Source organism: Pholcus phalangioides, unplaced genomic scaffold (genome assembly GCF_987345545.1).
Source record: "Pholcus phalangioides strain wild (caught in Gottingen) unplaced genomic scaffold, Ppha-v1.0 ptg000012l_1, whole genome shotgun sequence".
Lineage (NCBI taxonomy): Eukaryota > Metazoa > Arthropoda > Arachnida > Araneae > Pholcidae > Pholcus > Pholcus phalangioides.
The window spans coordinates 12,781,018-12,807,436 of NW_028301605.1; the positions used below are offsets into that span (position 1 = coordinate 12,781,018).

The window sequence follows — 26,419 nt, forward strand, 5'->3', positions numbered from 1 at the left end:
ATATTTGTGATATGAGGTAAAACAAAATTCTGAACCCCCCTATTTCAATGTGTTAGAATTTGATCTTTGAGCCGCCAAACTGAAGGACACCAGATATTTAAATGCCGCGCTCCTGTCTTTTCCCAACATTCCGGAAAGAGCGAGATTTGATAAGGATCAAAGAATTACATTCAGCAAAAATCTTGCCATAGAGAACAATACCCTCACAACAGTACAAATAGTCAATCCATGCTTTGAAAAATAAATAGCAATACTATGACAATCATAACACTGAAACAAACTTCATGTTACGTTCACGACACATACATGCACATTCCAACTCGTTGGAAATTCCTCAGAGGAATATGGACGAGGTGCACGTGTTTTAGTAGTAGAATGCATTCACAGTCAGTTCAATGGATTTTCCAGAATCGGTGGTTTGAAAATTTCCCGGCATGCTGGTCTCCCTCAATATTTCCTGGTATGTGGGAGAATATGGCAACAGTTTGAAGCCCTCAGGCCCTAGACTACTGTCTAGCCTATAGGGTCATTTCTGGATAAATCACAAAAAAATCTAGACGTCAGGAAAAAACATTGTATCCAAAGCAAAAGGTCCAAAATATTGCTTCTTTTAACTTTTTCAGGGTAGCCCTCTTTCATGTTGGCAGAGAAGCTACTACAAATTCCAAAAATTTTGTGCTGCCTCAGCATAGGCCGTGATTGACTTGGAAGTCTGGGGCGGGGCGGCAAGGTCATTATTGCTGGGGAGCCACGATGATGTCATTTCATATATACATTAGAAGATCAGTCGACTCCACCTTTGACGCGCTCCCCACGCCCCCCGTATCTCCGCCTATGTGTCTCAGCTTGTAACAGAGAAAATTTCAGGAACCAGTGTAAATTTTTCAGTTGCCATGGTAGCCTGGTACCTGAGGTTTCTGCAGCCCTGGTCATCTGTATACATCTTTGATTTCAGGTGAACAGGAGGATCATATGCTCTACTGACCCCTTTACAAAATAATAATCACTATATTTAGCAATGTTAAAACTAAATAATTTTCCCATCCGAGCTCTCACAGACCTCCTAAAATTTCTGCTCCATGTTAAGAACCTATGGTATAACATGATGCATTTAATTTCAGTATGAATCGGTAGTCTTTTTATTGATCTGATTGTAATGGGTAATTCAACCTATATGTACTGTTCTGTGCTGAGAACATGGGGGATAATTAGTTGGATATTCCATTTTCCGTCTCGATGCAGCCTATATGTGTTGATTCTGAAAGTCCTTTCTTTCCCTTTCCTAAATGCATGAACTAAAACCCAAAAGCGAAAAAATGTCTGGGATTCCAACATTATAGAAAATCAATTAATGTGAATTTACTTTAAAAAGAACAAAAAAATCAATTATAATATGATTTCCTGAATTATGGTTCATCCTGTTTGAGAGTGATTTGGGACGATGAGAGTGATTTCCCTTACTTTTTACTTGAAATTCTGGATTCTCTGCCTGATTAGGCACAGGTGGCAACTGTAGAAAACATTGAACAGTAATTGAAGGGTGAAAGTGGTAGCTGGCAAAAATGTCAGGAAATCAAAAAAAAACTTTTTTTGCAGCACTGACAACATTTGCCGTTTTCACTCTTCGATTTATTATAAGTAACATAATGACAGAAAAACATGTGAGTGAGACATTTCTGAAGCAATATTTTACTGAAACACACATGAAATCAAAAACTATTACAATAAAAATTTTCTGACGATCATGTGAATTAAAAAACTAAATTGAATGAAGATATCATTATCATGACAATCAAAATAATTGCAATTATTATCAAAAAATCATATGTAATACTCAAGTTGTTCTTCAAGATAAATTTACAGCTTCCTCTGCTTCCTAATACAATTTTAAAACAACTTTTCAATATCATTTAAGCTTCCAACACCTAACAATTGAATCATCAATGTTGTACCAACCTCTATACAGATTTCATTCCTAACACTGGGTTATATGCCTCAATATTTCATACTTCCGGGCTACTATGCTACTATCATGCCCCCCCCCCCCACATGGCTAATGTGGGCCTAATCTATCTTTAGCGGACCCTGAAGACCAGACTTTCCACAGGTCCCTCTAACACACAGTGAATTTATAGTGTGAGAAAGCAAAAAATGGAAAGAATCATCTAATGTAGAGAAAGTTGTTAAGAAGTTGTAAAGAAAAAAATGTTCTCAAACTTTTTCTACCCGCGGAGCCGCCTTTCCCTATTCAATGCTTATCAACGAGGTCGCCCGTTTCCCAGAGCTGTTTAACAAAGGTAACGTTCTGATGAACAGCTTCCTGTTCCCACAGTGCAAAGCTAAATGGTTTCGGCTGAAAAGCCATAGGATAACAAGTCATGCAACCATTTTGGCACATTTCTGCTTGCAACATCTCAGGTCACCTTAGCCCATAGGTAACAGAACCTGTAGAGCTGAGGCTATTTGAGCTCCTCCCCACAAAAAAGTTTGTAAAGGAGTTAAGCCCTCATAATAATAAATGAATATACAATGCACCATCCTGTCTAGGAGCTTGAGCCACGTATATACAGGATGAATAGCAATTTTTTAGCATCATTCAATGTTTTCTTCATGTCTGTGCTTTTTCCTTAGCCTTTCAGATGGCGGTGGGTGACTCAAAAACCTTTAAAAGCCTGGGATTAGTAAGAGGACAAAACAGTACTATGATGACATACCCCCGATCATCGCACCTGCTATGGCAAGGCAAATATTTCAAATTTCGAAAAAAGGTGTATAAGAATTTAACTCACTAACCTAATGGTGTATACTTTCATGCATTGAGATTCTAAAGTTTAGGTTGCAGGGACCCAAGAGATTTAGAACTAAGTGACAGAGTCTGTCAATATGCCAATATCATATTAGAAAAATAACTGTAAATCCATTATACTACTACGTTCAAAAAGTTGCGGAATTTTAGGCACCTCAGGACAGATAGAACCTGTTTATTTGGTATTTCCTTTGAAGTAACTACCCTGTAAAGTTATGAATTTTTGCCATTGCTCATACAAAGATGTAAACAGGACTGTCTTAAGAGCACCATGCCCCCCCCCCCCCCCAGGCCAAGTGATTTTTCTAATGCCCTACGAGGCAAATTTACATGCATACTTCTCAAAAATTTCTACTGTATTTCATTTTTGTGAGGGCTCCTCTTCTCTTGAGGGAATCCCCCCCCCCCCCGGGCTGCGCATTAAGATGGCACTGGATGTAAATGAGAATTGCAGGCTTTTATCATGCCCTCAGTGTGATAAATGGCAAAATTCATTGCTCCTTGCTGCACCTCTTCAGAATCTTATATTCATATCGGAATGTGATGTTTATGATGATGTCAGTATAAACAATGGCTAAAACACATAATTGCACAAGGTAGTTACTTTGAAGGCTATGCCAAATAAACAGGTTCCATCTTTATTTATTCTTCCGCAATAAAATAAAATAAGACTCAGAACTTTTGAACATAGTAGTAGTATTACAGCAATAATGTGCATCTTTTTGCACACATATACCTACTGTAGCGGCTCAACATAAGAGGCAAATGAAGCACCATCTCTTCTAAATGATATAATAATCGACTTTCCCATCTAGCACCAAGAAAACTCTATAAACTATCTCTAATTTCCGACTTTTGATTTGTTTTGTTCATTTGCCCAGATTGCTTACTATTTCTCTGACTTTCCAGGTCAGTGAATATATCCACGCTTAACTCTACTTTACTCTGGACTCAAATATTTTCAAAACACGAATGCAACATAGTATTTCAGCTAGAAGTATAAGAGCGAAACGGGAATATCTGATAACTGCTATCTAGTAATAGATATTTCTAAGCAATAGGGACACATTTACAACACTATGTGACCTAATAGTTCTTACAATATGCGTGGAAACTAAGCAAAAAATAATTTTTGAAACATCATTATTGAATATTCTCATGACATTTCCGAACCAATGCTGTAATCGATGCTGCTGAATTCCTTTGACATGTCAGAGATAGAGGGTTCTGTTCCAGACGGTTCAAAATTACAAGAGCTTTCCTCGCTCATTTCTGATACGGGCATGTGAAGTATTGTGAGCATAGGAAGTGGCACTTTGTTATCTGAAACTTGCTCGTCTGAGCTACTGGTTCCCTGAGACTGGATGCTAGTGTTTTCGTTGGAACCAACTGCTCCGGCTGATGCTCCTGAAGAAGGTACAGAATCGACTCGTGCTTGAGCAATGGTTGCAAGTTCTTTAAAAATTCCCGGATCCTGTCCAGAAGCAGCAGATGATTGCCTGCAGAAAATAAAAGCATAGTGTTCAACTTAATACTAGCCACAGATTCTTTAGGATTTAAATTGAAAACAACAACAATTATTAGTTTTCCTCCTAATAATAAAAAGTAGTCTGACAAGTTACTAAATATTGCCAATGATAAATATTTAACATTTCCCCCTTCAGACAATGATTTTATGCATTTCAACTATAATAGAATAATCCTAAGTAAAGAATCAGTGGTTCTAAACTGCTTTATTTCCCTCCCTCCCCATGAATTCAATTTAGATCCTTATACTCCTTTGAATAGTCAAAAGACCATCATTTGATTGCTTTCGTCGCATCGCTGGCACTTTCTGCATGAGAAGGGTTATTGAACCAGAAAACAAAGCCTGAACTTAATCCCAGCCCTCCACTGAAGATTGTGTTACAGCAGTTGAGTGGAAATGGTCACAAACTGTTAGGGCCAATTGGACCAGGGCCTACAAGCTTGTAGCAGATTTTATATCAAATATGTGTTCAACACATATTTTTCCATGTTTTTCACAGATAGTAATGAACAGAGGCTGTTTAATGACTTCTTTCTCCCATACCCCCCCGAGGAAGTAAAGTGGTAGAGAGGTTGGTGTGTTAATCTGTCAGTGGGAAAACTTCCTACAGTACGAATTTGTGGTCATCTTATTACAATTTCTGGTATATCCCTGCATCAGGAAAGATTCTGGCAAGGACTAATCAGGTATCCAATTGCAACGCCTCTGAATATCCTTTGATGCAGTAGACAAATATCTCATCAACCTAGGCTGCGCCACCCATCAAAACAACATAAAATATTTTGTAGATCACACCTGGTTAGGATTCACTGTTATGAGCTAACATAAACATTCACAACTACTACTTAACACTTCTTTTCAGTAATAGTCCATTGGCTATGAGCAAACTATAGATCAAAGATGCGAAAGCGGGGAGGGGGAGGGGGGGGGGAGAAAGCACAGATCACCTTTGGATTGAAACAAAAATTAAATGGTTATTTAAATTTTGAAAAAAGAAATAACTTACCGGATTTTCGATGCTTGTTCATATTCAGCTTGTGACATAGTTAAAACTGGAACTGGAATGTTGATGTCATTGGGCATAGGTGAATTAAAATTTACAGCAGGAGAATATGAGCTCGCATTGGATGTGCCACAACCAATACCAGCTGTTCCAGTTGCAACCTGTTTCTCTTTGCACATGTCATAGAATCTTTGCAGTGCTATCGGAGTACACTGCTTCAGTATAGATGTGTCTACTGCACCACTTCTATCGTTCGACAGTCCTTGAAAAAAAAAGTTACATTAAAATTTTTCTAAAAATAACAGAAATTTTCTTTCAAACCACTTAGTCCGGCTATTGTGGCTTTTGCCCATGTAAACATCTTTTCCCTTGATGTCAGTTGAGGATCCAGCTAGCCAGAGCAGGAATTAGAATTTTTGTCCAGGAAGGCAAAAACTTGACCCCCTGTTACCCCCTCTCTTCTTACTTGTGATGTATGTCTTTATGAGAAGTATTTTTTTCACCCGTTGCATGTTTTGAAGTAATTATTTCTCCTTTTTTTTATACTTAAAATTTGTCGCCTGTGACAATTGCCCAGTGATAACTGCTCCCTCTTTCTCTAGTTGCAGACCTAGTTGTGGTGCACCCTTGTTATGTGAGAAACTAAAACGGGTATGGCTTGTTTCCTAAATACAACCTCTGACAATAAAGTTCGGTGAATGAAGTCAGAACGGCCGATCTGGCAACACTGGCAAAGCAAAATGCTGCACATGTGTAGCGACAGGTGTTGACCATCTGCCGCCACTGTTGTTCAGTTGAGCGTCGTTTGTGTTCCGTGAAAAACTTGTTTTACGAAGTGCTTGTTCAGTGCGTTGGTTCTTAACTAAGAACCGGAAAATGAATGAACAAAAGATCAATTTAAAGTACCTGAGGGAACAACGACGAATGCTGCAAGGTACATTGAAATTTTGACCCGTTTCATGAAATGTCTACGCAGGATACGACCTCAGTATGCACAACAAGGTTCATGGTTTCTTGTTCACGACAATGCTCCCCCTCACACAGCCAATATCGCCAAACAGTTCCTGGCAAAAAAGGGGGTGGTGCAAATTGAACATCCACCATACTCGTCAGATCTCAATCCTCCAGACTTCTTCCTATTCCCACTACTCAAACTCGCTTTGAAAGGAAAGAAATTTGACGATATTCCTGACATCCAACGAAACGTGACGAGGCTTTTGAACTCCATCCCAAAAGAAGACTTCTTGCAAAGTTTCCAGGACATGTATAGGAGATCTCAGCGGTACATAGTAATGCGAGGTGACTATTTCGAAGGACAGTAAGGTAACTTTTGTTAGCGTTTCATCTACGTTAATGTTACAAGACTATTCACCAAACTTTATTGTCAGAGGTTTTATATATTTTTCTAGTTCTTGCTTAAACTGCATATTAGCAGTTAAGCTCATTAACGATGACATGTTCAGACATTGCTGAGCTACAAGAACTTACAGCATAATTAAAAAACCTGCATATGTCATGCAAGTTTTAATACATACATGCAGATAAAAACACTAATACAGTAAGTAGATGTTGTTTATTAAAACCATACATATTGTTATCATTTGGGTATTGTTATCACTATTGCATAGTACAGAATGGACAAACATTACAACAAGAGACAAAACATGTTTGTAGTTATCAGGATTTCGGTTTATATATTATCAGATTTTTTCCTTTGAAAGTTTTTCTTTCCACATATTTTGGAAGATAAGGATAAACAACTCATCTCCCCCATAAGTTATAGTTATCACCTGCAAGACTATGTAGGAGGTCAGATGGTTCCCCCCTCTCCCCTTATCAGGAAAATATTTCCAAACTCTGTTCATGATGTCCTGATCAGAGGGTAATAGCAGTATTTAGTAGCTACTAAATAGTAGCTTTAACCAGAAGACTTTCACAGTAAGGGATCTGTATAACATACCGTGCATTAAAAAAAACATTCTTATTCGTGATACACATTAAACAATTCTATTCTGATTTCTCAGTTTTTGAATTAAAAAAAATATTTTAGTTTAAAGGAAAAAACCTGTTTTATAACAATATTTTAAAAAAAAGATACAATTTGACATTTTGAAACCAGTTATGTGGATAAGAAAAACAGAGTTGTGTTCTGCTCAACCAAAGGGCATATGGTCATTATGCTTACAGCCACGATTTTTTTTGGACATAGATATCAATCGGTTATTGTTGCCAGAAATCCAGAGTACAGGTGTAATCACATTAAGTGACATGAACTGTATATCCGTTATTCAATCCATATTTAGAAAGAAAACCATAAAACTCACTTCTGATGTTGTCATTCATAGATAACTCTTCTTTGCTTTTGCGAAAAAATTCTAAAACCTGAAATAGGCAAAAGCAAATTAAAAAGACAAAACAAACAGATTGAATGAATAATGATAACACAAGAGGAAAAAAATTGGCCATATTTTTCATGAATCTTGATATGGGTCCATGTTAGAATCCGACAACACTAGAATGTGTTCAATTTGAGCCCCAAAGCAGAATGGTTTGCATTGTTCTGTAATGAGCCCTCAGCTGACTGGAAATTTTCGGTGGTAAAAATTCTCATAATAATGTTTTCTACACTTTACCTAAAATTCTTTTAGATGGTTCTGCAGCAGCACTGATTGTTCTGTGACAGACTTCAGTTTTCAGCGTATTCTGCTTCAGGGAATTTGAATAAATACAAAATGTATATTATTGACTTTTCATTTCATATGGAGATGGTTGATCTTTTCTGATTATGATCGGAATAACTAAGAAAATTGATAACTATTAACTGGCTATAGCATATTTCAGATTAAGTGAACACGGATTTATGTGGAGCATGAATGTAGATAGATAGTGAAAAGTTTTATCCCAAAATTTTTGTTTTTGAATGAAAATTTTTTTGGACTAACTGGCACAGTACTTTATACAATCCTTTGTTAATCATTTAAAATTACATAACCACAACTGCACTGTACTAAAGAAATGGCGTTAACAGTAAAATTGAGGTATATTTATGTACTCGAGAAATATAACACATACATATAGTTTAATAAATGTGTACTGCACATTACTGTGTGAGCTTAAATCTATGAATATCCTTACACGATTTATGGTAGGTCTCTTATTTTTATCTTTGCTACAGCATTCTTGACCTATATTCAAGATCTCCATAAACCACATCATGTTCTCCTCCCCAGCTCTAGCATCTCGAATAGAATCTAAACGACCAGATGATCTGCAGTCACTCACAAAAAATACCTACAAATTTTAATTTCAGAAAAAAAAAAAAAGAGCTAAAATTAATGGATTTTGTTGTGAAAGCGATCATAGGCATAACAATGCAATTAGACATTAAAATTTCTTGGAAATGCGCATGCAGAAAATTGCTGTATCAGATGGGAAATATTATCTCACAATTCAACATTACTTTGGCGATGGTTTAGTAACAAATTGCAAGGTACAACTGTAGAACAAGCCAAAATAAATAGCTATTGTGAATGACAAAAATTACTGAGTAATGTAATAGTTTATTTATTGCTAATACCAGAAGTTTTTCTTCTCTTTTGGAATCATATGGTCTGAGACCAGTAGCCATCTCCAATAACACCTGTGGAAAACAAATCAAGTGTTAGCTTTCAAGTTTACATTCTGTATTATTGATAGATTGCATAAACTTAATACTGTTGTCAAAATTATACTGCTATATTTTATGGAAAAAAATTATCAAAATTTAGATTTTTTTAAATTCAAGATTTACTCTTATTATTTACAGATATTATTTTGGATCCTGTTTATAACTTTTTTCAAAAACATGGTAAAAAAACATTGTAAGCAGGAAAATGCTTGAAATGAGAAATCTTTATGAGGATTAGTGAAAACTGGGATCACGAAAATAAGTCATACTGAGTGGGAAAACGTACTAAGTGGGAATGGTATAAGCAGGATCCACAGTATATTATACTCTCATTATTTATTATAAAAGATATGTGTGCGAACTATTTTATTAAAAAAGTGTTGCGGAAAATAAAATCTCAGAAAGACTCCCATAACAATATTACTAGAAAATATTCCATTCAAAACCTTTTTTTTTTTCAAAAATGAAGCTACAAAAGTGCGATTAAGAGGGCAAAAAAACCTCTTAAAAATTCAGAAATAAAAACTTACAACACCGTAACTATACACATCCACCTGAGGAGACAATTGACGATGACGTAGATATTCCGGTGGCAAATAGCACTCAGTTCCATGAAGTTTTGTCACTTTAATGTGAGTATTATCAGAATCTGGACCTTCTCTGGTTAGGCCAAAATCCCCTATTTTTGCTTCCATGTTGGCATCCAGTAGAATGTTGGCACTAAAAACAAGACATAAAAGTCATTTAAAGATTTAATACAGCGGTTCGTTGCAATTCAATATTAATCCATTCCTAAATTAATGCAGGATTGCAAAACTGAAAAATTACAAAAAATATTTTCTATCTCAGTCTATAAGTCTGATTAGTTTATTGCCAGTCGTAACTATCCCATCACTCGGATAAGGGAATAAAGCCATACCATAATGATTTCTTTGCTTTATATATTTAAATATTAAATTATTTTTATCCAACCTGAATCATTCAAATCCTTCATCCCATGAATTTGAACTGACTGTACAAGAAAAATTTTATAGAGGAAGAAAAAACAAACCCTCACCTTTTAATGTCACCATGTACAAGAGGTTTTTCCAAAGTGGTGTGCAGATAATTTAGACCTTTTGCTGTACATTCGGCAATACTACTTCTCTGAGACCAATTCAAGGGAGGTGTGTTGCTCTGTAAGATTTAGATGGTAAAATAATTATATTTTGTAGCACGGCATAATTTTTTGGACAGTTATAATACATCCACCATAGGAAAAGTTCTGACCATACCATTTCAGAAAGTCTAGTTGGTATGGCGCAAAAGTTTTATTCGAAAAAATAATAATAAAACAGTGTCTGTAATGAAAAGAGGAAAAACAGTCTATTCTAAAAAAAAATTTAATTAAAAACATGAAAGAAAAGCTTTCCCTACCGATCGCAAGTTTTATTTTCCGTACCAAACTCAGAGTAATAAATTTAGTTATCAAGTCACGAGAAACAGCAATAACACTAAATGTCAAACAGTAAGGACAAGCCCGCTTCTTCTAATGCAACTAAATTGTTTTGTAGAGAGTTTTCTTTTGAACTAGATTAAAAGAGTTGTCAGATATCCTGCTTCAACATACAAGTCTTTTCTCATTAAGGATGACTACGTCCGAAACTAACAAACTGAATCAAAAACAAACTGAATCAAAAACAATTTGAATACAATTAAGCACTTGGAAATGAAAGAACAAAAGAAAATAATTTCAAGCAAGAAATTTTCCTTCATTTCCCCAAGAGAAAAAAAATTAGCTAAACTGGTTGAAAAACAAAGAAAACTGTATTTTCCTGTGTATAATCCATGGACTATATGTTAAAAAAATCATTGGAATTTTTCATTGTGGATTATACACCGCTGCATATTATCTGCAGCTTTTTTTTCTAAGAGGAAACAGAAGTGAATGTTTGAAAAATTAATTTGCAAAAAAAGTTGTTTTAAAGGTTAATAGAAGACATAGTATGTAAGTGGGTAAAAAAAAATATTTTTTTCTTCAAAAGCATGACAAAGAATATCTTACGTTCCTTAAGATTTCATAAGTGGTGAATGAAATTTGTCAATAAGGATTATACGACACTACAAACATCAGGAAAGGGGAAGTACAATGACTAATAAATGATCTAAGGGAAGCAAGGGAGACGAACATTTTCCAATTAAGTTTAAAGCATATTCTGCTTTTAATGTGTTAGGGGGGTATGATTCTACAATATTTTGGTAAACGTTTATTAATACAATTAATCAAATTTTTTAACAGTCATTTTTAAATATCAACCCCTTATAACAAAGTAGTATATAATACTAATTAATAATACAAAATTTTTTATAATTAATGAAAAAAAAAACTTTTATTTTATTCATGTACCCATTTGCTAAAAGTAAAAAATATACGCTAAGAAATTGAAATCACTGCATATGCAACTCATTACATTTATCTGCTAAATCTGGTAAAACTATCTGTTAAATCCTGGAATTTCTTTGCTGAATCTTGTCATTCTTTTAGAAAATCAATTATTTTAGGTTAGTCAATGATTTCAAAACTGGTTTCAACATTCATGCTGCAGCTTCCTTCTCTTGGGAATTGTAGTGTAGAAACGAGTGTTCTGCTCCTAAATGGTATTGAGTTGGAGTATGGAGTAATAAGCTGACATTTCTCAAATATGAACACTGCTATCACAGTGGAGATGATAAATGTTTTGGTCTTCCAAATCCCCATCAAACTTAATTTGAAACTGAAATTGCAACCAGTTTTCTTCGAATTGACTCATATTTTTCCTCATGGCGAAACATAAGAGCATGAATTTGTCTGAAACATCACTATAGCACTGAAATGGAAAAGCATGGGAAAACATAAGAATTTCTCTACGAACTATCCTTTGCCAACCAATACAATGAAAATGTACCCATGCACCTGCTTATGTGTCATTTTCTGCAATCTATCTCTGATTCTACTTGCTGTCTCATCATTGTTTATGTTGGGCTTGTTATCTGCATGCAAATAAAGTGGTACATGAATGAGGGGAAAAAAGTTTCATGAATTTTTGCCCTTTTTGTCAAATTTTTAGATGATTCACATACCAGTTCATTTTTTAAAACATATTATCTGCTAACATACGGTGACCATATTAACCATGTTTTATGGGATAGAGTTTTTTCATATTATTCTGCAATTTTGGAACTTTTATACAGTAAAATCTGTCTTTAACGAAACCTGTATTAAGCGGAAAACTGTTTTCAACAGAAAAAGATCTTAGTCCCGTAATTTCAGTGCCAAAATGCACATTGAAAAACCTGGATTAAAAGGAACTTGTCTAGCGTGAAACAGAAAACTACCTTCTTAACAGAAAATTTCACACAAATACTTTGAGTGTTTCCTGACCAATAGACCAGGGGGTCATACAAAAGTTAAAGTGCTCTACCAAAATTCTATGTGCAGTCTCTGCTTGCCAATGTGAGTTCTACATCATCCACCCAAACATTAGAAAAAACTGTTTCTGTTCTTGATGCTGTGGTTTCAATAAGCCATATTTGCATATGGAGCAGTTGCTTTCTGAAATTGTAACAAAATTTTTCGGAAAAGTAGGATTTTCTACAGGAGAAATGTGTAAGGGTTGCATTTCCAAATGATTTTTATGCAGAACTTACAATATTGTATGTAAAATGCTTTTCGTGATAGCTGTGCTCAGCCGGGCCGTAATCCGAGGCAGGTGAAGGGAGCAACTGCCTGGGTTGCAAAATTTGGAGGCAGAAGAAAAATTTTAGGTGAGAAGAAAAACACTGTGATAAAATCATCAAATTTTACAGTGGTAGAGTCAGGAAAATCATGTTTCCTCCCCAAAAATCTTAGTTATGGCCCTGGTGCTGAAGATTACATAAAGATAGACGACAATGTCCAAACTGAATCTGACACAACAGACATTGACATCCTCATTGAAAATTTTAGAGAAAATCAAAAAAAGAACATAAATAACATCAATTCAGAAGAACAGTGTGGGGTGAAATTTGTACAGATGCTGTGGAAACCTAACTTCACACATTATGTCAATTGAACCTCTATTACGGGGAACATGTGTTCAATTGAAAAAAATCTTGGTCCATTACAATTCCATTAAATACAGGTTTTACTATATTTTCAAAACATGATTTTATTATTCTAACATTAACCGTGCTGATAAAATTCCAAATTTTTCTTTAGAAATATGGTTACTTGGTTATGTATACGAACATAATTTAAGAGATCTAATCAGTTTAGTTAAATAAATCAATTCATGCACGAAAAAATAAAAAGATCATTCTGATACAATGCTATAGGAGGAAAAGGAAACAGGAGCAAAGAAATAAAAACAAATTTACGTTATACTAACCCTACACAACAGCCTATCTTCCAAGGAACCATTCACCATGAGTTGGTACACTAAGCATGGCTCAGGGCCATCTAATGAGACACCATATAAAGGCAGAATGTGATCAAACCGACAACTGAAGGTGAAAGGTCATGCATAAGATGAAGCATGCAGTAACAAAACAAATATTTGTGAAGAAGCAAAACTAAAAGCATAATAAACACATGCCAAAAAAAAAAAAAAAAATTAAACAAAAGTAGCATGGTAATGCATACTTAAAACAAATAATAATAAGGGATTTGCTCCAAACTGTGATTATTATTATTTCTCTGGTTTCATTCAAAGTAAGCAAACATTTTTGAAATCAAACCATATATTGTAATGTTTTAAAATTATACTACATATACCCTGTCAAATATTCATGCATAACATAAATACAATACTACTGTATTTCCTGGAGTAAGTAATAATCGATAATGCAATAGGACTTATCCAAAATAAAGAAGGCTGATCCCATTTCAAGTCAGAGCTAACGAATTTGCTTGTTTTCATAAGCAACCATACAAGTTTAAATAAATTTATCAGAATTAGCTCAAAATTATTTGTGCTATTTCTATGTCAAACCCCTAAGATTGTTTTTTTTGCCTGGTTGCTTATACCATTCCTTCAATACTATTTTTCTTTAAACACCTCTCTTCCCCAGAATGAAAATGTATCTTCTTAATGCATCAGTATAAGCAATGTCAGGTTTGAACTCTGTTGGCTGCAGGGGACGGCTTGAGAAATTTTCTACCAGTGATGGATCTACTTTTGGTGCCCCCCCAACCATGTTTTTTTTCACCGACAAAGCTTTTTTTGCTGTTTCAACATGGATTACGTGCCCATCCTAGAACATGAACCATGCAGCCACATGGTCCAAGAGCCACCCCTGTCAACAAGACTAATCTTGTCCACAATTAAAATAATTCCATTCAATGGATAAATGAAATTGGGCTTGAACAAAAATTTCATACCAACTTATACGGCGTACAATGTCCATGTAAATTTTGATTTAGGGGAAAATAATTATATCTCCAAATATAAGAAATAAATGAAATGCTGCTAGTTTTTAGAAATAGAACTAGGCATATTATTGGAACTTTAAACTTACTTAATTTCTCTTTAATTTATGTTGTAAATTATTATAAATATAAGAAAGGATCCTAACAAAAAAATATCTCACTAGTACCAAGTTTGAGGGCAGCCAATTTCAATATGAATTGTGTGTGAAAATCTGTATTCCAACATGCTACATCATCTACAATTCCCTCAGTGGCATTAACGAGATAACTCTTAATGCTTTGTTTTTTGGTAATTATTTGGCTCATTAAAACCTTCTTATTTCTGCAATGACAAGCCCAGCTATATGTGTGAGGCAGGCTTTGTTCACTAACATGTTTTCCCATTCTCCCAACCTGTCAAATCAAATACCAGTGGGAAGAGTCAACTTTCGTAGAAAGGTGAAAACCAACAATTAAAACTCAGATACAAGAATTAAGACACCAAATAGCTGTTTTGAGGCTAATATAGCCTGCTTTTTCAGTGGTTATAGCGCAGACAAATTACTCATTTAAATAAAACATGTAGTTGATGTGAGGCTGACACTGCGATGGTGATAATGGCAAAGGAAGAGACTTGATACTGATGATGATGATACAATTACGATTGTTAGGCGGGGTGTACCAATGATGGAGTGGAAGGAAGGGGCAATTTTAAGGATTGGGCCTAAATATTGGAGACATATGGAGTGCTGGAACCAAAGAAAAAGAATTTCTATGATTACGAAATGCTTCAAAGAAATCTAAATCGATGGGTGAAAAACATTTTTGAATGATTTTGGCAGAATTACAGTCAAAGTGGTGATTGTTGGCCCAACAATGTTGTGCTCTGGAAGTATACCATTGAAGAAAGTGCTATTTTAGCCTCAAAACAGCTGTTTGGTGTTTTAATCCTCATATTTTGAGTTATAATCATTGGTTTTCATATTGACACTGTGCTCGAAAAGCATTTCTTTTATATGGAGTCAACTTTTTTCAAATTTTGATAACAAAGAGAGAGAGAGAGAGAGACAGTACCCCCCCCCCCCTTCTTTAGGATGGTATAGGAATATGCATACAGTACGCAAATAATAGAAAAAAAAAGATACAGTATTTCTCTTCCTTGGTTATTTTATTCTTCTCTGGGTGCAGGGGAGCATTATCACCTGCATGAAATCAGAAGTATTCTTCTCGAAAAAAAGTGACATTTTGCTGAGGTTTTTGATTTCCGCTGTGGTAGTTTTACAACGCAGATCAGGGAAATTTTAAAAACTGCAGAGAGGGTTAATGAATGGTGGGGAAAACTTTCTTGAAAAAAAACCCCATGCATGATAAAAAATTGAGCATTATGAAACTCCAACGCTAACTGCATAATTTGAAAGTTAACTTACCATTTCAAAATGGTCAATTCATTTAGAGATTGTTTTAAGCTCACCAAGTGCCGGGAAACAGTATCACCACCTTCCCTCTGCAATATACAAAAAAACCTGTTTATTATGCTTCAACATAAATTAGAGTGACATGATCTAAAAGATATTTATAATGCACATGAATCAGGAATGCTATACAATTTATTGCTTGGCAGAGAAAAAAATTCAAATTTCAGTACAATGAGGAATCTATATAATAAAAAAATTTCTGTTATGGTAAGCTGTCATTACAATAGACTTTAATTGTACTATAAATTGAAGTTATTATTTCATGCTCTGCATAGATTAGTATGTATTATGAAACCTTTACTACATTAAAAATGCTAAGCCTCATTGCAAGAAACTGTTCTCTAGATAAAAAATAGCTTACAGGCATCAATCTTTTGATTGCAACAGCTATTCCTTTCCATTCACCTTTGTAAACAGCTCCAAATCCACCTCTGCCTAGAATGCGGGTTTTAACAAACTCATCAGTGGCCTTTAAAATTTCTTTGTAAGAGATTTTCATAATGTCTGGCAATGACTTCTCGAGTGACTTCAAATCCCCGCAAAATTTTTCTATTACAAAAAAAACAACCAAATCCTGAATTAGCAAACAGTTACAATCATTTAAGCTAAAAATGCAGATATATTTTATACATTCAAACATACTGACTCGATGCATAAATCTTACCTTCTAGTGTATTTGTAGCAGCTTTTCCATTTTTATCTTTCTCTGGAAGTACTACACGCCCATTCTGAGAAGACTGAGGAATGTTTCCCATTTTCTCTGAAGCACAATTATCTGTATTTGATTCATCACAGTTAGCTCCATCAGCTCTGACATTCCTTATATCAGGAGATCTTGATAAAAAAAAAAGGTATACTCATATCATATAAATATGTAAAATAAATTATACCTGCGTTATGCTCACACACACATTCTATCATTAAAAATTCAAGGGAAGGATAGATCAAACTGCCATACTCAAAAATATTAAGGTGAAGAAATCATCATAAGGAATGGGACATTCAATAACAAAATAAAACATTCAATGATGGGATCCAATGGTTGCAAATGGTTTATCTCCCAAGGGTGAGCAAAACACATTTCATTTGCTCCAGGGTGAAAATTTATGATTGGCACGCACTACATTTTGAATATGGACTTTCCTCTTCCAATGACGCATCACATTAGTTTGTACGTTTCATACTTTTAAAGCAATACAAGGGAACAACCGATATATGTTGATCCAAAATTGCAAAAAGAACCACGGCTACACGCGTTTCGAAACTATATGAAGTTCCTTCATCAGTAGCAAAGAGTGAAAATACTCCTTATAGCAGGAGTTACTCGCTATTGTAGACAAAAGAGTAGAATTCAAAATCAACTGGCAACAAGAGCAAAGGAGGAAGAAAGAAAAAAGAAAAATGGTGGAGCGAATCACTAAATGAGAACATGAAAGTGATGCTGATGGAGTAAAAATTATTATTGCCGAAACTGTTGCCAGATTTTTGAGAAGGGTGGTGTGCTAGTTAGGCCAACTGGTTAGAATTTTTGTTGATGTGGAATGATTCGAAGAAGTCCAAGTCAGACAGTGAGGAGCTTTTTGAATAATTTTGGCAGAAGAGAAGTCAAATTTATGGTCAAAGGACCAGCAATGTTGGGTCCAACATTGTATCATTATATTATATGCTGTTAATACACTCAAAGTATAGAAAGTGTTACAGATAATGTGTATTTGTAGACTGTAATTAAGACCATGAGATTACAGAAGCCAGTTTTTGAGTTACATCAGCACAGTTTACTGAGAGCATAATTTTCCTTTGGTTTTAATGGAAATTGTTTTTTTATATAAAAACTCAGAAGATTATTTTCAACATAATTTTTTCCATTAATTTCTCTTGTAAACATAATTTTTAATAATAACAATGAAATAATTTCTGTACAGAAAAATGTGAAGGATCACTTTACCATTTTCAGAAGACATACTTTTTTTTATAGCAACATGTGGAAAAAAACTTGGTTCTATTAAAAAAAGAAGAATGAAAATCGCTTACAATCTCGAGGAATGGTTTGTTCTTGACTGCTGATGTTGATTGAGACTGTTGAGTTTCGTATTTACAGATAACGTTTGCATGCTTTCGTTGATGTTCATAACATCTCTGGTTGGTCGATGTAAAAAGTCATGAGGGTGTCCTTGAGATGGTAAAGAATTTGATCCCTTCACTGTACATGTTATTCCTGTTTCCATCATTGATGCCTTATCGAAGAAATAATAAATATACATTTTCTTTTAAAGCATTAATGATGAAAAAAAAAACTGAACAGGTTGCTTTTGTTTCACTGCGATTTTAGAAAGAAAAATGCAAATAAGTTTGGCATAAGAGAAATCTGATGTGTTTATACATATGTTATATGTTTCAATAATACATTGATTTTGTGATAGCCATGAATTGAGAACACTTGTTATGCTTTTCAATTAAAATGGAAAACTCTGCACCATCTGCTATAAAACTTAACAGATATAATTTTAACAGATGGGGATAAATGCGATCAGTAAAAACTGAAAAAAACCCTTCATAAAACACTTTAATAAAATGTCATTACACTGAATTATGATTCATATGCAGTCTGGAAACTTTAAAAAAAGAGCTCATTGATAAAAATTTCAAATGATTCATACCCAAATGGCTCATATAAAGTATTCATGAATATTCATTTATCTGAATAAAAATATCATATGTATAAATTTTGCATACAGTTGAATCCTGATTTATGTATATGAACGAATCAGAAGAAACCACAATTTTATTTGTTAAATTGATCAGGAGCAAAGAAAAAAAAAATATCGAAACTGCAAATATTAAAAACTACCTATTTTGCACGCGGTTGCTGTGTAGCAACTTACTTCTGACAACAATTGAAAAATATCTATATATATAAAATTGATTTTCTGTCTGTGTGTGTGTGTATGTTCTCTATACAAATCTACAATTTTAGATCGATCGGCATCAAATTTTGCATATATACCAAATGGGACCTGACTTAAATGATAGGCTACTTTAAAATTTCACCAGAGCAGGGCAAATGCCCCAAATGGGCAAAAAACTGTTGGGCAACAATGGTTTTTGGGCCTCAACAATCACTTTCGGAACGTTTACTTTGGTTACCGTGGTTCCCTAGCAGTGCGTTTCAGACATGTATATGCCTTTACAATGGTTTGTCATTTCTTCAATGCTGTCAGTATATGTATAATATTTATGCCTTTATAATGGTTTGCCACATTTTCAATACTCCCAGTAATGACGTCGTAATCATCATCAGCATCGCTTTGATGGTCAGGAAAAGGGTGATCCTCATAGAAATCAGTGTTAAAATTGCCGATTTTAATGTAGAAATGCGGAAATTTGGTGAGGTTTTCTGTCACATCAATAATTTTAAAAATTGTACTAAATACTTAATTTTTGAAATATTGAGTTCGCTTAGAGATATACAAAGCCCAGGAGATTAAATATGAAGTAATTATCCAGACCTACTTTTTAGTTGGATATTCATGCAATAACATTGATTTCAAACATTTATTTATATCTTCTCAAGCATGAAAATTAATGTCTCCATATTGTCTTTTAATATTCAACTGCATAAATTCATATAGTTTAGGTTGTTTTAAAATTAATTATGGGCCCGTAAAAAGTACACAGAAAAATTTCACAGCTTTAATTAAGCATTTTTTGAAGCAGAAACAGGCAGAGATTTGAAGTTCAAAGGGGGTAATCAAAATACCTAGCACCCTTTAAAAACAAAAAATATATATTTGTTTTTACGTTTCTTTAAATCTAGATTTGTTTCTTTCATGAGTCACGCAGGAAGTCGCCATATTGGTGAACTTAGACACGGTTTGCATGTCCCTCAAAGAGGGAGATACCACGTGATCCAAAAAAGCCTCACTAAAGAAAACCCGGGCAACGCCAGGTATTATAGCTAGTATATATATATATATATATAAGCTTAAGAATAAAGTCTGGATACATAAAGAAATTACTTTATGGAATTTGATTTTTATTTACAATAATCCAGAAAGCATGAAATGCACTTACACTGCAAAAGTAATAATAAATAATGAAATATAATAATGAATAAATAATGAAAATCATTAGAAATAATAGTCAGAAGGGAGAAGACTTTGCATATGGAGCCAGGCCAAAATTCTCAATAGCTGAAGCAACTCTTGTGTAGGAGACACATACAAGTTCTGATGGCAGATTGTTCCATATTTTTGGTCTGTCAAAATTGTCATTTTTTGGTAACTGAAAAATGCTTTCTCTTCGGATGACTCACCATTCTTTCCTTGTCAAGACACAGCACAGTGTTTTATGGTATTGATGTACTACACATTCGCCACTGAAACCTTCCCATGCACACCATAAATGGCTTTATTGTCTCCTTTACTTAAAAAGGTACAGATTCCTGCTTCCCCTTCCCATTATGTTTGTCTCTAAAAAAAGACCTGAAGGCCAAATCTTTGGATTGTGGTTTTGGGTGGCGAGAAATAAGAGAGGAAAAAAATTAAAGACAGCGTTTGAAAGAATTCATTATATTGAGGGCTTTGATAGGAGTTTGACCTTTATTTTTGTCAGAATTTAGGCAAAATACATAAAGCATGGAAATCATTGTGAATCAGGGTTTGTTATATCAAAGTCCAACTGTACATATTAAAGATTGAGAAAAAAACATTTCTGATCACTTTCTTAGCTCATCTAATTTATCATTTAAGCAAGCGACTTTTGATGGTATCATAACCAAGTTCGGTCTCATGAATGAAATCCCCTTACAATTATTAAAAACATTAAAGTATGTAACTCACAAATGATGTCAGTAGTGGTCTCCTGTACTGTCCAGTTTCATGACTTTTCCCAATAGAAGTAGAGTCACTGACATCTGTGTGAATAAGTTTGTGGTATTTTTCATCGACTGGAATGAAAACAAAGCAAATATTGAACAAAAAGAGTATATCAAATATATTTTGACAAAAGTTTGGTATAACACATAAAACACACTTTCCTAGAATCAGCAAGCACCCAAAAATCCTTCCCCCCCAGAAATTTGAAGTTGTAAATTATTTATCTGATTGATTCTGGAAATTTCAATTTCATTTGTAAAGACAAAGAAAGTTCCCCCTCTAACACTATTTCGTCTTTAACGAAGTGGCTGGAAACCATTTCTTCAGAATGATCTGTCAGAATAGAGTGTTGGTTCTAGTTGTACAGAGATACCCAAACTTATGTCAGTAATTTGTTCCAAGACTAATGATGTAAATTGAGGAGAATTTTTCCACTGATAAGGTCTATATTTTTAAAAGAGCAAGTCCTTTTAAAATAATGAATCGTAAAAAAAAATATCTGAGAATGCCTACACTGAAATGGGCAGATACTCTTCATCCCTTCTTACTACTTTGTTTCTTTGGAACGCATTCCCTTCTAAAAACACGATGTCGAAACCCCTTAAGCTTTAATCAAAGTGCATTACTGTTTAGCGACAAAAGACGTTAATTTCTATTTAAAGTAAATTTTCATGTGTGTGAAACCTGTGAAAAGCCTAATCCTTCTTTACTGGACCGTTAGTGCCAACTCTTTGCAGAAGCTCACCGGGAAGAAAAAATATGGGCAAAACAGCAAGAGAGCCTGCAAAGCCTTCTTGCACAGATGGCAAACAGCTAAGAGAGCAAACCAAACAAGTCCCAAGAGTAGTGAATGTGCAGCGTGTTAATCCAAGTTTTCAAGACCATAAGTCAGGAATTACTGTACATAAACTGTTTCCTGTTGTAAGGCGATTCTCATAGTTTTTCCATAAACAAAGGAAATAAACTTGCATTATTAAACTTATCATGTAACTACCATAGGTATATCATACACATTTGGATTCGTAACAAAAATATAATTACCATATGGAAGAAGCATCGTCATTGCTCTCTGGTGGTCCATTTTGGCTAAATACACGAACAAATGTTTTATGGTGCCATTGCGTTCACTATATTTATCCAGCAACTCCCATGTCGGACTTTTGTCACGATGTATAGCTTGTCCTATCAATTTGAGAGTAGTGACATCGACGTGCATGTGAATGCCACCTATAGGAAGCAAATATTAATTATAGGAAACATACAAGCTGCAGTATATTCATATAATGAAAGGTATCTACAAATTATTTGAGTTATAGAACATGTCAATTATGAACACAAAAGGTCAAATAGTTATATAAAACGGCTGATAGTTTAGACCAGGGCTTGAAAAATCCTAGGCACCAGATCACCACAGCATCTAAAAAATTTATATTGGCACATATACTTTCCATTCCGCATGGTGAGTGACAGAAAGAGTGAACTAGAGCAGGGTAGCCACCTTCTCTCTGTTCGAGGGTGAAAATAATGGCCAGAGTTGCCGGCCACACCAAGAAACTCCAGTATATAAGCCACATGGACAAGGTGAGAGAACTCTGGCATATAATCTGCACCCAGCCGGAAGGCTGCAAACATTTTGATGGGATTTATTACTAATTAACTAAACTCTTCATTTAATTAAATACTAATTATAAATAATTATTAATGAATTATAAACTGAACTCTTCATTAAAAAAAAAAGTATTCATATGTTCTCTCATAGACAGCGAGATCACTGCAGAAGGAAACTGCATATATAGGAATTGCAGCATGGACTACCAATTTCTTACTAGACCAGATTCAAATTCCCCCCCCCCCCCTTCATGCTCAGGGCTGATGGTGGGATTACAGGCAAACTAGTTAAGAGTCTAAGAAGGTGTATTTAATGTAAGTCAGTAAGTATGTGTTTATGCATGAGAAATATTGTCAAAATCAGGAAATTGCACAATACATTAGTTTCAAAAAATATGGAGAAGAAACATTTCTGGAATAAATAAAGTTTCTAGGGTTCAAAGGCAACTCTTGGCTTAAAGTCATTTTAATTGATGAGAATATTCCCGGCTTCAGTGAGGAGTTTGTTCAGGACTGTTTTTTTATCCTTCTTTGAGCAGCACTTTATAATATCCTTCAGGAAGGACTTTGCTAACTCGAGTATGTGATACGTTGAGTTGGAGCTGGCCGGGGAATCATAATCCTGCTCTGGGAAGAAGGATGGGCCACCATCATCATCATTGCACGTGTATTAGTTAGTACTTTAATGGTGAACTTGGTCTGCTTGTTTGATGATCGGGCTGCTTCTGGCTAAGTCCTCACTGGCTACAATTTTTCTAGAGTTTTTTTCAAAGTCAGAAGATGCATTCTGCAAGTCTGCAAAACTGGATTTGGAAAATTTTTTGGGGTTGACATACATGGTTTCACAACTCATTAGATTCAGCGAAGTCAGTAGATCCTTTATATAGACCGCTCAAGTGGCACAGTGGTAAGATGCGTATCTTCCACTATGAAGGTTACCGCCAAGGTTCATGGGTTCAAATCCAGGCATAGAACATCAGAAGAAAGTTCTTTACCTACCGAGCCTAAGGCAACCACTGATGGATGGAGCTTTCATTTCCCACCCAGCTCCACTGGTTGGAAGTTGCTGTATGGCGATATATGACCAGAGTTGGTGTGCGGTAAAGTAGCAAAGTAGTAGATCCTTTGTGGCCCAGAGAAATTTCTACTGATGGCTTGATTTTGGAGTTTGTTTTCTTCATGATTGCAAAACCTTTTCTCAAGCATTTTTATGTAAAAAGAGCGGAATAATTTGTATAGCCCACACGAATGAGGCAAAACTATAAATCTGCCTCTGCTTGTGACTGCACAAGACGCCACTCAAAAATTATGGGAAGGCAGCTGCAGCAATTCCCATAATTTCGACCCCCTTTTCCCCTTCACCAAATCAGTGGTATAGGGGAAAAAATAATTGAAAAAAATATAGAAAGAAGTGTTTTGTCTGTGAAATTAGATATGAATTTTATGTATTTCATCCAGCTGGGAGTTTTCGTTGTCATTTTTACTGATGTGATTCATATGCCAAATGGCATTGAAAACAATGTCTTGAGCCACCAGTGCGACATAAAGAAGAATTCATACTTATTTTCCATGTTCATAGTTCATAGGGTGCAAGGAAGAAAAGAATTCCTTCACAGCAAATACTGAGGACTACGTTCTTATAATATGCATCATTTTTCTTTTATTTTCATGTCCAAAAGTGACCGTTAATTGGAAATCCTAATTCAGAAGTTACCTACCTTTTATGGATGTGTTCTGTTCAAAGAAAATGTGGTGTTATTCTGAGGCAGGGCCACAATGAGGAGGGAGAAAGCAGAACTGATGTGCCCACCCCCTCATTAGGCATTCACATTGGATGGGCTCAAACCCAATATTTCCACAGGTATTATGGAGATGGTGGCAAATACTGAGAGTAGGGCTCAGGTACAAGAGTTTATACCAGTGGATCCTCAACAGCAATATATTGTGTAAAAACAAACAAACAAATTAATAATGGCATTCATCTCAGGCTCCAGCTCTACCAGTGCACGACTAAGTGGCGTGAGATGCTCATCTACTACTGTGAAGGTTGCTGTCACGGTCGCAGCTGCAAACGCGAAGGAGGATATAATTAAGATATTTTCCCTATTGAGCTTGAGGCAACCACCGATAGACAGCACCTTTATTTCCAACCCGTCTCATTAACGGCAGTAAATTGCATTATAGCAATATGGCCACGGTTGGTCAGTGCCGTCTTAACCAATGGGCCCACGAGGAGCCTCACGAGGAGAGAGGCCTCAGAAAGATGAGAAGTAGTTACATTTTTCGAGAATTTCTAAGGTGGGGCCTCAGAAAAATCACTTGGCCCGGGGACCCATATGATGCTCTTAAGACGGCCCTGAGTAGGTGGACCACTCTAATCATTACTAATTGTTTATTAACTTTGTCAAATTAATAAAAATTCCCTCTCAATGGATTGTGTTTTATTACTATCCAAACCATGAATGCGATCCAGAAATAACGAAAAAATGAGTGTAATGAGATGCGTCTCTCTTTCTGAACAATATTTTCCCTTTCAAGATTTATGTTCCTAACTGGAAAAGTTTGTCAGTCGGGGGAGCTATTACAAAAATTTCTTTTGGAGGGGGCCGCAGAATTTCTTTTGCACCACACCGTGAAATTCTCAAGCCCGACCATGAGAAAAAGTGAGGTGAATTTTTGAAGATATTTCTTTTTTTTCCTTTCCCATCTGTTTGTCTTTTGTATTAAGAGAAGGTATTTTTTTTTTCGGCTCATAATATGCAGGGAAATTGAATTTTCTGGATGTTATGCCGAAACTAATACATATTTGGAAAGAACAGTGATTTGTCTTCTCCGGGAATCGAAACCGGGTCCCCCTGCATACCAGGCAATTGCGCTAACCAATACACCAGAGACACAATTTTCAATTCTTTATAACACGCATTAGTAGCGAGAAGTACTGAGGTGTATTGGTTAGCGCACTTGCCCGGTATGCAAAAGGTTCCAGGTTTGATTCCCGGAGAAGCAAGTCCCTTTTCTTTCCAAATATTAGTTTCGGCATAACATCCAGAAAATTCAATTTTTCGGTATATTTGTCTTTTTTTTATGCGACTCTCTAAGGCAGCTGTTCTCAACTGCTTGGGGCTAAGTGTGCACCTCCTAAGACCTCCGCAGCAGCTCGAAGAAAATAAAATAAATCAGAAATTTGAAAAGTAAATAAAAAAGAGGAAATAGGGCTCTGCCAGTAAGACGAGATGACCTAAATAAGGGTATTGTATCTGTCAGTATAGTGGCACAATCTGTGCCAAACACAGAGAGTTAATTCTTCACGGGGACCTACCCTCGGGGGCCTCAGGTCACCAAGTGGCCCGGGGGCCTCCTATGCTCTTAAGACGGCCCTGCGGTTGGTATTTGGTGAAGTAGCCCTCCCATTCTGTAGGAAGGCCCCTCAGCTTGGTCCCATCAAGAGTGGGAATGAGAGGATCTAGCCCTGTGGTGCGGGACAATTACCATTTTTCATGCTAGAAATTCACCATAGAAGAGCCTGTGAAAAGTTTGGCCGAGGACCCTGCTCCAAGATGGACATGGCCCTCAGGCCTGAATTCTTCAAGGGGGATTTTTTACACTAAATTTGTACAGAATATAAAAGGATTCATCCCGGGCTCCCTTGACTGACGAGGGGTTTGTGATTATGTTGAGGGCCCTCATGCAGTTATTAAATTGAAAAAACACTACAATATATTTATCCAATAAAATACACACAAACCTAATTCTTCCCAACGCCTATCGGCATCCAGTATTCGGCAAAGTTCTCTCCTCGGTTGAAATGGCAGCTCGTAGATATAGTAAGGATTTCTAGCCATCTTTGACAGTTAATAAAGCGAAAGGCAACTCACAATATTGTTATCAGTTTCATCCAAAACGGGATGTAAACATACTCTTGCACCTATCATATGGCGATACAGCTACAAAAAATCACTGATAGGTGTCACTGCTAAAAATCAAATTATTATGGTTAGTATTGAAATCATGTTTTAAATCTGCATTGTTGAATATTAGAGCATTAAAAAAACAT

The 26,419-nt window shown here is 35.4% G+C and overlaps 1 protein-coding gene across 1 annotated transcript; it reads right to left on the reverse strand.

Annotated features, from left to right (window-relative positions):
* Positions 1-1,663: 1,663 nt before the first annotated feature.
* On the reverse strand, positions 1,664-26,267 carry LOC149079606 (pelle-like serine/threonine-protein kinase pik-1). Its single transcript, XM_089240219.1, has 15 exons — positions 26,111-26,267; positions 21,799-21,984; positions 20,722-20,828; positions 17,915-18,117; positions 16,548-16,717; positions 16,245-16,432; positions 15,836-15,912; positions 13,390-13,504; positions 10,062-10,180; positions 9,535-9,724; positions 8,915-8,977; positions 8,473-8,628; positions 7,662-7,719; positions 5,341-5,599; positions 1,664-4,305 (listed from the first exon to the last, which is right to left on the reverse strand). Exons 1-15 carry the CDS (start codon positions 26,205-26,207, stop codon positions 3,963-3,965), a joined length of 2,331 nt encoding a protein of 776 aa, XP_089096345.1. The 5' UTR covers positions 26,208-26,267; the 3' UTR covers positions 1,664-3,962.
* Positions 26,268-26,419: the final 152 nt, after the last annotated feature.

Bases quoted from the DNA above. Each gene is read 5' to 3' on its own strand.
- LOC149079606 (XM_089240219.1), bottom strand. From the start codon at position 26,207: ATGGCTAGAAATCCTTACTATATCTACGAGCTGCCATTTCAACCGAGG. The intron at 10,181-13,389 runs GTTAGTATAACG...TAAATCTTACAG, and splicing joins AAGATAGGCTGTTGTGTAGG to AGCAACACACCTCCCTTGAA. The intron at 4,306-5,340 runs GTAAGTTATTTC...TATTTTCTGCAG, and splicing joins GAACAAGCATCGAAAATCCG to GCAATCATCTGCTGCTTCTG.